Source organism: Herpailurus yagouaroundi, unplaced genomic scaffold (genome assembly GCF_014898765.1).
Source record: "Herpailurus yagouaroundi ecotype Mexico unplaced genomic scaffold, PumYag 213, whole genome shotgun sequence".
NCBI lineage: Eukaryota > Metazoa > Chordata > Mammalia > Carnivora > Felidae > Herpailurus > Herpailurus yagouaroundi.
In genome coordinates this window covers 6,273,134-6,286,760 of record NW_024412444.1, presented here as the reverse complement: position 1 = coordinate 6,286,760, position 13,627 = coordinate 6,273,134, and the positions used below count along the sequence as shown (strand labels likewise).

At 46.4% G+C, this 13,627-nt stretch overlaps 1 protein-coding gene across 12 annotated transcripts in view; it reads right to left on the bottom strand.

Annotated features, from left to right (window-relative positions):
* CADPS (calcium dependent secretion activator) overlaps positions 1 to 12,795 on the bottom strand; it is a 374,844-nt gene extending 362,049 nt beyond the window's left edge. For 11 of the 12 annotated variants that reach the window (XM_040454556.1, XM_040454553.1, XM_040454552.1 and 8 more), the window contains exon 1: positions 12,685 to 12,794. In XM_040454556.1, coding sequence (XP_040310490.1) covers positions 12,685 to 12,711 — 27 coding nt within the window. In that variant the 5' untranslated portion in view covers positions 12,712 to 12,794. Of the gene's footprint in view, positions 1 to 12,684 lie in introns of all 12 variants that reach the window. The other variant, XM_040454550.1, reaches the window with a different exon arrangement.
* Between the last annotated feature and the right edge of the window lie 832 nt (positions 12,796 to 13,627).

Sequence of the window (13,627 nt, the reverse complement as noted above, 5' to 3'; positions counted from 1 at the left end):
AGAACACAAGCAGGGGAGGGGCAGAGACAGAGAGAGAGAAACAGAATCCCAAGCAGACTCTGCACTGTTCAAGGTTAAGCCCAGTGCGGGGCTTGAACTCATGAACCATGAGATCCCGACCTGAGCCGCAACGGAGAGTCAGGCACTTAACTGAGTCACCCAGGTGTCCCTGCATCATAGGTATTTTGAAGTGAGGATTAAACGGATTAATATACGATAACCACTTAAAAAAGTGGACCAGAGTAATGCCAGATGGCTTATTATGGTTATTTATTTATTTTTTTACTTTTTAAATTGAACTACAGTCAACACATGATGTTACATTAGTTTCAGGCACATAACATACTGATTTGACAAGTTTCTACGTTATGCTACGCTTACCACCACGTAGCTACCATCTGTCAGCATAAACCCTGATACCACACCACTGACTATACTCCCTATGTTCCGCTTTTTATCTTCGGACTTACCTCCTAACCGGAAGCTTGTATCTCCCACTCCCCTTCGTCCATTTTGCCCATGCGGCCCCCTCCCTCCCCTCTGGCAGCCATCCGTTTGCTCTCGGTCTGTATGGGTCCGTTTCTGCCTTTTTGTTTATTTATCCATTTGTTTGGGTTTTTAGACTTCGCATATCAATGAAATCACACAGTATTTGTCATGTTTTTTTTTTAATTTTTTTAAAAACACTTATTTATTTTTGAGACAGAGAGAGACAGAGCATGAACAGGGGAGGGTCACAGAGAGGGAGACACAGAATCTGAAGCAGGCTCCAGGCTCTGAGCGGTCAGCACAGAGCCCGACGCGGGGCTTGAACTGATGGACCGTGAGATCATGACCCGAGCCGAAGTCGGACGCTTAACCGATGAGCCACCCAGGCGCCCCAGTATTTGTCATGTTCTTTTGCACTGACTTCACTTAGCAATAATACCCTCCGTGGTGTAGCCAACGGCAAGCCCTCATTCTTTTTAGGGCGTAGTAATGTTCTCCTGTGTGCGTGTGTCTATATCCACACAAGTACCACGTTTGCTATCCATTCATTTATGGACGGACACTAGGTTCTTAGCTGCTGTACCTAACGCTGCGCTGAACACAGGGGTGCATAGCTCTTTTCCCATCAGGATTTTGTTTTCTTCCGGTAAATACCCAGGAGTGGAATTGCTGGATCGTGTGGCAATTCTGTTTTTCATTTTTTGAGGAACCCCCCACCCTGTTTTCCAGAGCGGCCGCACCAATGTGCATTCCCGCCAACAGTGCATGAGCTTTCCTCCTTCTCCACATCCTCACCAACTCTCGCAAGCCAAGGTGTCTCCAAGCGCTCAAGCGGGGGGGGGTCCGGGCGGGGTTAGCGGAGCCGAGGTGAGGTTCTGGGGGGGGGTGGAGAGCCCGGAGGCACTCCATGCAGGGCGTGACCTGGAGTCGGGGCGGGAAACAAGGAGGGCGTGGGCCGGGGTTCCGGGGCATTCTGCACGGGGGAGGCCCTAGAGGGGGAGGGGGAGCTGGGGCTGAAGCGGGTGTGGGCCGCGAGGTCGCGGGTGACTGTGTGCAGGGCGTGCCCTAGCTCAAACTGCCCAAAGCCAAAGGGGTGTCGACTCGACGTGTTCTTGTGTGCTCTGGACCTGGGTCACCTTGTCGCAGCGGTGAGAGCTACAGTCAGCTCTGACCAGAGGTGTCCTGGTGCGCCCAGGGCTGGGGCTGGCTTGCGGGGAAGGGTGGGGCTGGGGTGGGCTAGGCCCCCCCCCCCCCCCCGGCTCCCGGCCCCCAGGGCTTGCTGAGGCCGCAGGCAGGGTCTGGTGTCCAGACCCTGCTCCTGTCACATGGAGGGAGTATAAACTGTGCTGTCCACCAGCCTCTCTGACCCCGAGAGGATTCCAGCAGCTCCCCTGCCAGCTGGCTGCTGCGTTCTAGGGCTGGTCCCTTTGTATTATTCTACTTCCTCTTTTTTTTTTTTTTTTTTGTTTTTTTCCTCGCCTCGTTGCTCTTTTAAATTGCGGCTTTTTTTTTCCTGCGCCACAGGGATCTGCTCCGGGTCCCTGAGGACTATCCCTTCGTACGGCAATTGGGAGCTTTGGGGGTGTGGGTCCCCTTCATTACCCTGTCCCCGTCTCTTACTGTTCTCTGTGTGCTCTCTTCGGCTTTTGTTGGGCAGAAGCTATTCAGTCAACCTTCAGTTCTTCTTCAGGAGGAAATGCTCCACAGATAGGTGCAGATGTGGGTTGTCTCCATGGAGGAGGGGGGTGCAGGGTCTTCCCACGTCACCATCGTGGATGGGAACCCCACCATGGTTGTGGTTATTACATACAAAGTACCCGGCACGATGTCTGACCCTTACCAGGTAACCATGATTTATAGCCCATTTTATCCTCTCAAGGAAACTCATCCCACCCAAAATTGAACAAGTATCCGGGGAACGTGTATTTAATGTCTCTCTTCTTGAAATGTAAACTCCATTAGGATTGGGCTCATCTTGTTCCCCACAATGTCACCTATCTCTGGTATAGAGCCTGGCCCTTTAAAAGGGAATGAATGAAGAAGGTAGGCATTATATTCAGTCTATCTTGTAGACTGGAAAACCCAGACTCTAGAGAGGGGTAGGGATTGTTTCTGGTAACTCAAACTGGCTGATTATAAAGGTATGTTTTTTTGTTGTAGTTGTGGGGTTTTTGTTTGCTTGTGTTGTTTGTTACTTCACCCTGGTTCCTTCCTTCCCTAAGGGTCTCACCTGCCTGGTGGAGAACCTCTCCTGCCTGCGGAAGGACGCTTGGTTGTTTGGCTGGCGCTGGCTGGGTCCTGGAACCAAGCCACCCATTAAGAACAGTTGACTTCTGTTCCAGTACCCACCATTTGGAGATGTGCCCAAGCCTCGTGGTTCTGGGGTGTAAAACAAGATGGTGAAGCTCTTGCTTCATAGTCACAAAGAGGGAACATCTGCCACTTTTGAGCTGTGTCCCGATCACACTTCAGCAGGTGCACAAATACCCTTCAAGAAGCAGAACACACGTTCGCCCCCCCCCCCCACCCCGACGGATTTCAGGAAATGCACCTGTTAGCCAGGAGACGGCACTGCTTGGGGGACATCCCATTGCCTCCTGCTTCATGACAAAGCTTTCCTCGGGGAGGAGAGATGTCAGAACGCTGGTCTCCACCTATTGCCAACATAATGAACTAATTCAGAAAGAAGGAAGGCTGAGGGTTTGCTTCACAGCCAAGGGCCATGGCTGGCTCCTCCATGCCTGGGAACTGGTGCTCAGTGGAGATCTTAGAGCTCATTTAAAAATCAACTGTAGTGGGACGCCCGGGTGGCTCAGTCGGTTAAGCGTCTGACTTCAGCTCAGGTCATGATCTCGCGGTCCGTGGGTTCGAGCCCCGCGTCGGGCTCTGTGCTGACAGCTCAGAGCCTGGAGCCTGCTTCAGATTCTGTGTCTCCCCCCTCTCGGCCCCTCCCCTGCTCATGCTCTGTCTCTCTCTGTCTCAGAAATAAATAAAAAAACATTAAAAAAATTAACTGTAGAGAACAAGCTTCAACTAAATCCTCAAGCCTTATGAGCCTTAATGAACTAAAGAATTTACCTGAGAATCTACAATGTTTAATGCGGATAGTTCTGCCATCTACCTAACACCTTGCGTCTCAGTTACAGGTCTGCGTCTCAAAGTACGTCAAAGTTTTGAGGCAAACAGAGGAAGTTTCTAGGGTATAGGATTGAGGCAGGAGCTGTAAACCATGGTCCGGGCCAGTTGTACTACTAACTTGCTGTGTGGCCTTGGGGAAGTCACCTCCCCTCTCTGGTTCTCCAGTGTCTTATCTGTACATGGAGAGCATTGAATTTTAAAATTTTGAGGTTGCCCTTCCAGCTGTCATGTTTATACTCTTCTTCATGATCACGTTCATCGTTTCTTTGGGCACTCACTGGGGAGGAGACACTGTGCCAGGTGCCAGCAAGACAGTGGTGAGCAAAACAGATGTGGATCCAGCCCTCATGCCTCTGCGACATCACCCTAATAATGCCATAGAAATATTATAACCTGGGACAAGTGTTTTCAAGGGGGATGCACACGGGTGGTCTATTGCCAGGAATATTCCAGCAGGGAGTCAGGAAATCCTTCCTGGAGCAAAACTCCTTTGGGATGATATGGGAATGATGGGTAGGTAAAAAGAGCATGAAAGAGTATTTCAGAGAGGAGGAACAAAATGTGTAAAGACCCTGAGTGTCTGAGGAAGTAGGGAGAGCCACTGTGGCTGGGTCTGCCTTGGAGCAAGTTCCGGGTGGGTGGCAGTGGGGAGACGGGAGAGACCAGTGGCGGGAAGGAGCCAGATGGTGGGAGGCAAGGGAGGCCACATTAAGGATACCGGTCTTTATCTGAAGGGCAGTAAGCAGCCATTGCAGGTTTTAAGCAGGGACACGGCCTGATCAAATCCACATTCCCTCGCTTTAATGCGGAAAACCAACCTGAAAGGGTAAGAGAACAGGCAGTAGGCCAGGTGGGGTGTACTTGCAGGAGCACCCGTGGGTGATGACAGTGGTGGGGATGCGAAGGGTTGAATTATTCATTGTCAGCTCTAACGAAAATCAGAGGTAACTTAAAACATTCAACCAGCAGCCATACCCTCCTCCCGTCTGTCCAGACCAGTGTCCCGCAAACCTGGGGCAGGCCCCCGTTTATAAGCTCTTAGCGCCGTATTCCTTTCCTCCAAAACCCTTCCAGAACTGCCATTTGTGTCTGTGACTGTTTGGTTAATATCTGGGCTCCAGCTAGACTAGAAGTCCCAGGAAGGCAGGAGTTGTAGCTGTTTTTTTTTCCCACTCCTTCTTGTGAGTGCCTAAGGCAGCGCCTGGCACATAGTCGACGCTGTGCTTAATGAGTGAATAAGCAACAGCAACAAAGGAGATGTCTCAAAGCAGAGAGCCTATTGACATTATATGTGGACGGGAGCAGGGAAGTAAAGGGAAATAAGGAAGCACAATATACTGGTCTCTTAAAACAAGGGGCTGAGGCTACATTTTCCCTGGGACATGATAACGGGAGGTAAGAAATGATGGTACTGGGGCTCCTGGGTGGCTCAGTCGGTTAAGCCTCTGACTTCGGCTCAGGTCGTGATCTCACGGTCTATGAGTTGGAGCCCCGCGTCGGGCTCTGTGCTGGCAGCTCAGAGCCTGAAGCCTGCTTCTCATACTATGTCTCCCCTCTCTCTCTGTCCCTCCCCTGCTTGCGCTCTGTGTCTCTCTCTCTCCCTCTCAAAAATAAATGAATGTTAAAAAATTTTTAAAAATTAAAGAAACGATGTTGGCACATTGTTCCTAGCTGGCATCTGTCACTGGCTGGGTGACCCCTGGATCCTGCTTCACGGAGCCCCTTCCTTTGTATAGAGTAGCCACTCAGTAAATATTTATTGAACTCCTAGCAGATGGCCTTAGACAAGTCGCTTAACTTCCAGAAATCTCACTCTCCTTTGCTTTCACATGGGGTTGATTCAGCCACTCTTCTTTGACAAACTGGAAGGACTTTGAAAAAGCAGAGGGCTCCATCTGTCCGGAGCTAAGATACGACAGCCAGGCCCCAGATCGAGGGGAGATGAGTGGCATGTCAAAAGCATGCAAAAGGAGACGAGAGACTAAGGAGACCACAAAGATGGAGTGCCAAACAGGAGGCAGCCACGGGGAGAAAAAGCGACGGCAAAAAACTAATTTTCCAGGCATATCATCTGTCCGGGCTTCGCAGCCTATCAGAAGCGAAGGGTCAGAAGGGTCTGGGCCAGCCTTGCCCTGTAGCGAATACAGCCCCTGAGTACCGCTGTACTTGACTGTCTCTAAAAACCGCCCTGGAAACCCATGTGTACCGGGAGCTCTAGCCGGCGTCTTTGTTCCCGGTTTTGTTTTTTGGCGACTATCGCAAGAGCCGCCGGCTCGGTTCCGTGTGGCACATCCATAAATCCTTCCTGCTCCTCTGGCAACTTCCCAGACAGGTCATAATGGCAGATGGAAGATAAACAAATAAATACCGGATGGTGAAGGGCAGTCAGTTCAGTGACTCGGCCTCATCCATCAGTCCTTCCCTCCACTGCCAGAGCCAAGCAGCTTCAAGGTTGTTTTAGGAACACACACGCACATCAGGTCTTAATGACTGTACAGGGTACGGGGGAAAGCTGGCCCAGCTCCCACTTCCTGATCCTTTCCAGCTCTCCAAAAGCCTGTCATCCCAACGTAAATAAGAGAAATACCTACATGTTAGAGTAAATAAGGTTTAAAAACATCCACAACCCACAACGGCCCGGTTGCTACTAACGAATGCCACACACGTACAGGGCGGGGGGGGGGGACCAGAGTGTCAGACGGCCCTGGGTTCAAGTTCAGACTCTACCAGTTGCTGTTTTTGCAAGTTACTTAATCTTTCTGGGATTCGGCTGCCCCATCTTTCACACGGGAATCGTAACGACCCTCCCGTGTAGGATTTGGATGAGGATTCACCGCAACAATGCATATCAGTTGGTCAGCATGGTGTCCGTAAGGGTGCCTCTTACCTTCACGAAGTAACGTCATAAGTTAGCTGTTATTTTTAAACAGAATATCACGTAGCCATGGAAAAAGACGATATTTTTTCATTAGCATCGAAAGGTGTCCTGAAATACTGTTAAAGCAGATAATTCCAAAGGTAAGGTGAAGTTGGGGGATAGGAGTATGACCCTGGACTGAGAACAGGATAGGAAATAAAACCGATGAGAATATGTCCTAAGTGTGAGTTTTGCAGAGATAGGAAAGAAATTAAAACCCACTGTGCTAAATGACACAACTGGGTTAGCAATATTTTGTAGGAGTTCCCCTGAGAGTCTTAATTTGGAAATCAAATAGCTATCTTCATGTGTATAGACACATTAAAAATACCTGAAAAGATACATACCAAAATTTAATAGTACTTGTCTAGCATGATGGGATTATGGGTGGTTTTCCAACCATGGGCTTTAGGGTTGTTTTCTACATGGTCTATTTTTATAATCTATATATCACATAGTTATCATTTTTATATTATGTTTTACTTTATGATCACTTAAAACACCTCTTCCTACATGGAACAACTTACATACTTTACCTTCATCGAGACAAGGAGCATGTTAGTTTCTAAAATAAAATGACCTTTGGATCGGAAAGGTATCTTTCATCAAAAAGTAAAAGATCCTGGGGCAAACTTCAGAAGCAGATCTGGGACCCAGACCTGTGGTAGGGAGCAGTAGCTTAGCAACAAAAGCAGCTCCGTTTCCTAGTTCTAGACCCTGGCCCCCCACCTCGACTTTGTACTCCCCACCCCTACCTCATGCCCAGGGCCTGAAACTAGGGAGGGGATTGATTCTACCAACTTTCAATTCTCTCCTACTGTTTCTATGCAGCAGACGTGTGTGGACCACCAGTCTCCTCCTCTAACCTTAATATAGTTATGATGTTACTTTCCAGGTGCCAGATTTAGGGTGAGGTTGTGTGTGTGTGTGTGTGTGTGTGTGTGTGTGTGTGTGTGTGTGTATAATTTAGTCCTGACAACAACTGTGCACGGAGGTCCTAGCACAGAGAAAGTACCTGAGGCTCAGACTTGCCCGAGGTCCCCCAGCCAGTGTGCAGAGGAACTAGAATTCAATGCCACATCTTTCAGACACAAAACATCCTCCGAATCACTCTGACCTCTGCCCCCTCCTCCTTTGCTCTGCGTTCCCCTTGGAACAAATGTCTTTATACTGGGTAGTTACTGTTCTCCCAGGGATACATCTGTTGGAAGGCCACTGAGGGGTTACAGTGGTTTTTGCATACTGGAAAATATAGAGCTTCATTTCAGAAAAATAGCCAGATTTGACCTGACTTCCACTTTTCTTAGATTAAAAAAAAAAAGTCCACCATAGAGACTGATTACAGTACGTCACCCAGTGTTGATGACACCTGTAGTTTGTGCCTGCCACGTGTCCTCCCCTCCTGATAATAGTCCCTCAGTCTGAGAATGTCTGTGCCACTGCACACGGCCTCAGTGGGACTGTTAGGCATGGGAGCGTGTCCTTCCTTAGCCATGTGGCAGGTTGGAACCTGAGGTTGGCCAGTGAGACTTCCCCTTGTGGGTTTCAGATCCAGAGCGGGATGGCACAAGGATGTTGGCGGAGATTTAGACCAATGATGGGGTGCCACTATAAGGCCACCCGCTTCCTGAAGTTGAGCGGCCAGGGTTCCCTCTTTTCTGGAGCTTGGCTATTTCCTTTAATCACTCTTGTTGCTGTTATTATTGTTGTGCTGTTATACTATCATCATCATCATCATCATCATTGCTTAATTTAACCAGCTGGTCAGTTCTTGCTGCTAGCAACTGCAAAATTCTTTTCTTTTTAAATGTTCATTTATTTATTTTGAGAGCGAGAGCATGCAAACAGGGGAGGGGCAGAGAGAAAGGGAGAGAGAGCATCCCAAGCACCCTCTGTGCTGTCAGTGCAGAGCGTTGACATGGAGCTTGAACTCACAAACCATGGGATCATGACCCGAGCCGAAGTCGAATCAGACACTTAACCGATTGAGCCACCCAGGCAACCCCAAAATTCTGTCTTCTACAACAAAGTTAGTTTGACAAAACCACCCAGGACTGTGTTAGAGATTGGCTAAGAACAAAACAAAACAGAGCAAAACAAAACAAAATCAGAGCAGCTTCACTGGCTGAAGCCCAGATATCAGCTGTAAAGTTCTAAAATGGGTATGTGTGGCACCCGGATGGCTCAGTCGGTTAAGGGTCTGACTTCAGCTCGGGTCATGATCTCACAGCTTGTGGGTTCGAGCCCCACGTCGGGCTCTGTGCTGACAGCTCAGAGCCTGGAGCCTGCTTCAGATTCTGTCTCCCTCTCCCTCTGCCCCTCCCCTGCTCATTCTCTCTCTCTCTCTCTCTCTCTCTCAAAACTAAATACATATTAAAAAAAATTTTTTTTTAAATAGGGGTGTGTGCATCTCTGCCTCCCACCAACCCCCCATGTGTCCTTCCAGGGAGGCCCTGAGTGACAGAGGTTTTGTAAAATTTTTCCATCTACTTCTTTGCTCTGATGCCAGGACTGGCATGTAAAGAGCCAAAATGAAGCAGGGAAATGGGGGATAAGGGCGAGAATGCAAGGTGAGAGGGCTTACAGCATAGACATCTGTCTTAAAAGCACTGAGAGTTAGAGTTGTCCTAAACCCACTGTGTGAGTTACGGAGAAACGGGTGAGCTCTCTGATGTCTCAGGACCACAGCTGTGGGAAGGGGAGGGAGTTGCCCAGCCGGATCTCCCAGATCTCGGAGCAAGCACCCACTTCAACGCCCAGCTCTCAAAGCCGGAATGGAGGAGATTATAGGATTAATCTGCTGCCTGCCTGATCGGCTTTGACGATCAAGGCCACCAGGAAAGGATAAAATAAACCTGCATGCTCTCAGGAGCCAGAGGGAATCCTGGCTCCCTTTATCCCAGCCCAGATCAGGTCACAGGCCCGAGTGGCTTGATGCTAATGCTGGCCAGCGGGGTTCAGACTGGGCTGGATGGGCACAGATAGAAAAGGGACAGAGCCTACTCACTCCTTTCATCTAACAAATTTTTCTTTACTACTCTAGTGTGCTGAAAAACTATTACTGCCTTAGCAAAACAAGGCCGATGACTGAAATGACTTATTCTAGTAGAATCTTTTCAGAACTGTTTGAGGAAAAGCTGTTGTTTCCATATGTTATTACCATTGGCAAACTGGGATATGAAGGTGTGGTATGGTGGGGTGGAATATGTGTGAATGTGTGTGTGTGTGTGTGTGTGTGTGTGTGTGTGTGTGAGAGAGAGAGAGAGAGAGAGAGAGAGAGAGAAATTGGGTATTTAGGAGGATATCTATTGGTTTTGCCAGCAGAGCATACATTCCAACATTCTTCTTCTGGTAGAAAGCACCCTAATTTCTCAATGAGAAACCACTGCACTTTCACTCTAGATGGTTCCAGTGTAGTTGAGCCTGCTCATAGGCTCCAGAGGCGGTATCTGTCATAGCACTGATCCCCTGGTCTAGTCCAGCCTCCATCTGTCGTGATTGGCTCCAGAAAGGCCACACGACCCATGACAGCGCAACCAAGTCACCTGGGGCCTTTTGCTGGGGCTCTCAGCAAAGAGGTCTTCTCTTTGCTGATGTGGTTGCTAAGCTGGTAGGGCAAGACCGGAATCTGCCAGAGTCCTTCACATGCAGAGAACCAGCCTAAGAATAAAACCAACACAGGGAAGAACAAAGCTGAGGTATGGAGAGAAAGATCCCCATCTTGCTGGCATCTTTGGAGTCTCTGGATCCAGCCACAGCTGAAACCAGGTCTATTCCTAGACTATTAAGTTGCTTGAGCAAATAAATCTCATTTGTGGCTTAAGCCAGTTTGACCTAGGTGTCTGTCATTTGTAATCCAAAGAGTCTTGACCCAGACAGATACTGACAGGAAAGCAATTGGATCCTGGAGTAAGGTGGAGAAAGAAATCCTAGCTTCTCCCCTGCCCAAGAGTGAAGGGGGAGGGAGAAAGGGAAGAGTAATGAACTTGGAGCTCTCCCAAGTTAAGTGTTGATCTTGAACCTTTGATTATGGACTTTTGCTTCAGTGGATTAGACTTCCCGTGAACAAGCATCCCAAGACTCTCGAAACTTCACTAATGAATACAGTAAATAATTAATACCCTACATTATTTCCTGTCACTCAAATCTTAATATTAACTATTCAGTGATTTCTCAATGCCTGTATTCTCACCAGACTAAAAAGAAGCTCTTTCAAATAAACTAGTTACTATAGAAAAAAAAAAAATACCGGGGTCACTATAGATATAATGGCAATTTCCAGAGACTCATTAGCACATTGATAACTATTATTTTCAGTTAATTAATACAAAGAAATGGCATTTCCTTTTAACTTATGTCATTAGTCAAATGAGCTTTCTAATTAAGATTTGCAATCTACAAATTTACAAACTGGTGAATAACTCTAAACATGGAGAATTATTGCTAAGGTCTGCCTGGCCTGAACTGGCTTTCAGAACTTGAAAAAAGGGGGGGGGGGGCGAATAATTTCATTCCCTGGCGGTTTCTCCGCAAAATCTTTTGTTAAATAGATTCAAGATATTCATTGCCATACCATCATCATGGTTCTGAATGTCATTTCCACATTGCATTGAATTCAACTGAAATATTGCATCACATAAGATAAAGAATTAAGTCTGACACTTATCGGCAATAATATTTGTAAAATGAAAAAAAAAAAGCTTAAATTTGACAAATATAAAAATGAACCAGACTTCTAAAACAAACCCAAACAGAAATTTCATTGAGAAAATGTATAAAATGAGTCTGTGGCTGGACCCAGCAAACATCACAGAGACAAAGACTGTTTACTGTTAAACAGTAATTAGCAAACCAATCAATAGTATTTGCACAAAATCTAATTGCAGTCTTGCTCTACTCTCTTCATGAAAAAAGCCAAGTACTTTAGCACGTGGGAAGGAGAGTTTTACTGAATCAATCAACTAACATTGGAGTGCCCGATGGGCAGAGCATGTGTGTGGAGCACAGCAAAGCAGAAGCACTAGTGTTTTTATTTTGAAAATGTTTGGTACCTAATAATTAAAAACAGAGAGGAAAGAGAGAAGAAAATCTGTGAAGTGATCCCATGGAAAAAAATCAGAGTCTGGTGGATTCCTTTATACTTAGTTTATTGTTATTACCTTGAATTGCATATGGCAGGATGCCATGCGTTTTTCAATGCTTGGCAGTTGGTTTCTAATGCTTTTAACCTAGCCTTGACAATGGGTATAACATTTGGGGCATACGATCCCAAATACAGAGAATATCTTGTTCACATGAAAACAAATGTCTTTTAATGACCATATAATAACTTTTGAAAATTATGCACATCAGGCAAACATTGCCCACAGGAAGGGATGGTATATCGACTCCACTAATAATGTATACACAATAGCCAATGTGCACATTATGGAAGAATAATTATAAATTTTAAATATACTAGTGGAATTCCAAAATCTGACTTGACTGGTACATAAACCTCTGAGGACGACAGGTCAAAATTCCCTTGTGATGTATATTCAGGATATGTTCTCTCACTTATAGGTTTTCTCTTAAGAAGAGTACTGCACTTTGGATGGGGTTCTAACTCATAGAAAAGAACTCACAGCACCTTTTTAATAGAAAGAACAAGGAAGCTAGTGAAGGCACCATCTTAGTAGATGTTAACATCCTTTAGAAGGGGTGGAGTTGGTAGGAAAAAAGCTCCCAACTCAGTTCAAGCCTTAGCTTGTGGCATTGTAACAGCTGTGCGACTTGGAGTAATTGACCTAACCTCTCGCAGCCTCAGATGCCTTGCTGGTAAGATGGGAATAATATTGGGACCTAACTCACGAGACTGTTGTACAGACTAAACAAGAAATCATACATAAAGCAGGCAATGTGCAGGGTGTTTTGCATACAGTATCTTGTTTAGTGGGTACACAAGTGGGTGTGCTTTAGTTTTCCCCAAACAAAATGCTGTTATTTCCAAAAACCGTAACCAATCATCAACCCGTTTGCCTCAGGGGTGGAGGGATGGTTCTGTACGAGGCCAAGGCTGCTGTTCCCACTGAACAATAGTCTGGCAATTCTGGGCTTTAGGCTTGGGCAGTCTTAACCTTCTTCTGCATGGTGAGTCTTACCTCATAGTAACTCTGGACGGCGTTCATGAAGGCTTCATCAGCCACAATCTGGGTTTCCCCATTGAGGAAAGCCTGAAACCGGTCCTTGACTGTTTGCAACTGCTGTTTGCTGATCTGTAAGGAACAGAGAAAGAGAGAACAGTGAGGACTTGTTCTAGACAAGGATTGTGATTGCTTTCGTGGAAGATGCCAGTCCCATCGGTGTGCTAGCCCTGGCTTGTATGGGCGCACACTAGCTGACTGTTACATTTGCAGGAATTTTGTGAGGTGGTTGTTTATTAAAAAATACATAAAGACATAAATTGTTAAAAAATTATATTGAAAACAAAGGCAACACATATTCAAAAGTCATTGTTTCCTGATCATTTTACCATTACCTGTGCTTTTGAGGTTATTAACCTCAAAATTGTATCTATTGTATCTATCTATCTATTGTATTTGTAGGGTGGAAACAATAGATAATGGGTGCTACCATATACCTCTTCCCAACTCCACATTCCGTGACACCTTGTTGGAAGCCAGATATCAACCAGGATGGGAATATTTACACCATGGAAATTGGCAAATGCTATATATAAGTCATGTGTTCTTGGCTTGTTGTTTTTGTTTTGTTTTGTTTTGCTTTTCGTGAGAGAGGGTTGTGTTGAACAAACCACCACACAGGCACCTCAGGTGGTCTGAAATACCCTGCTTTCCAAATCTATAGTCATCAAAACAGTATAGTATTAGCATAAAAACAGACATATAGACCACAGAACAAAATTGAGAACCCAGAAATAAACTCATGAATATACAGGCAATGATAACTGACAAGGACACCAAGATACTCAATGGGGAAAGGACAATCCCCTCAATAAATGATGCTGGAAAAACTGGATATTCACACCCAAGAGAAAGAAATTGGACCCCCTATCTTACACCACTCACAAAAACTAACTTTAAG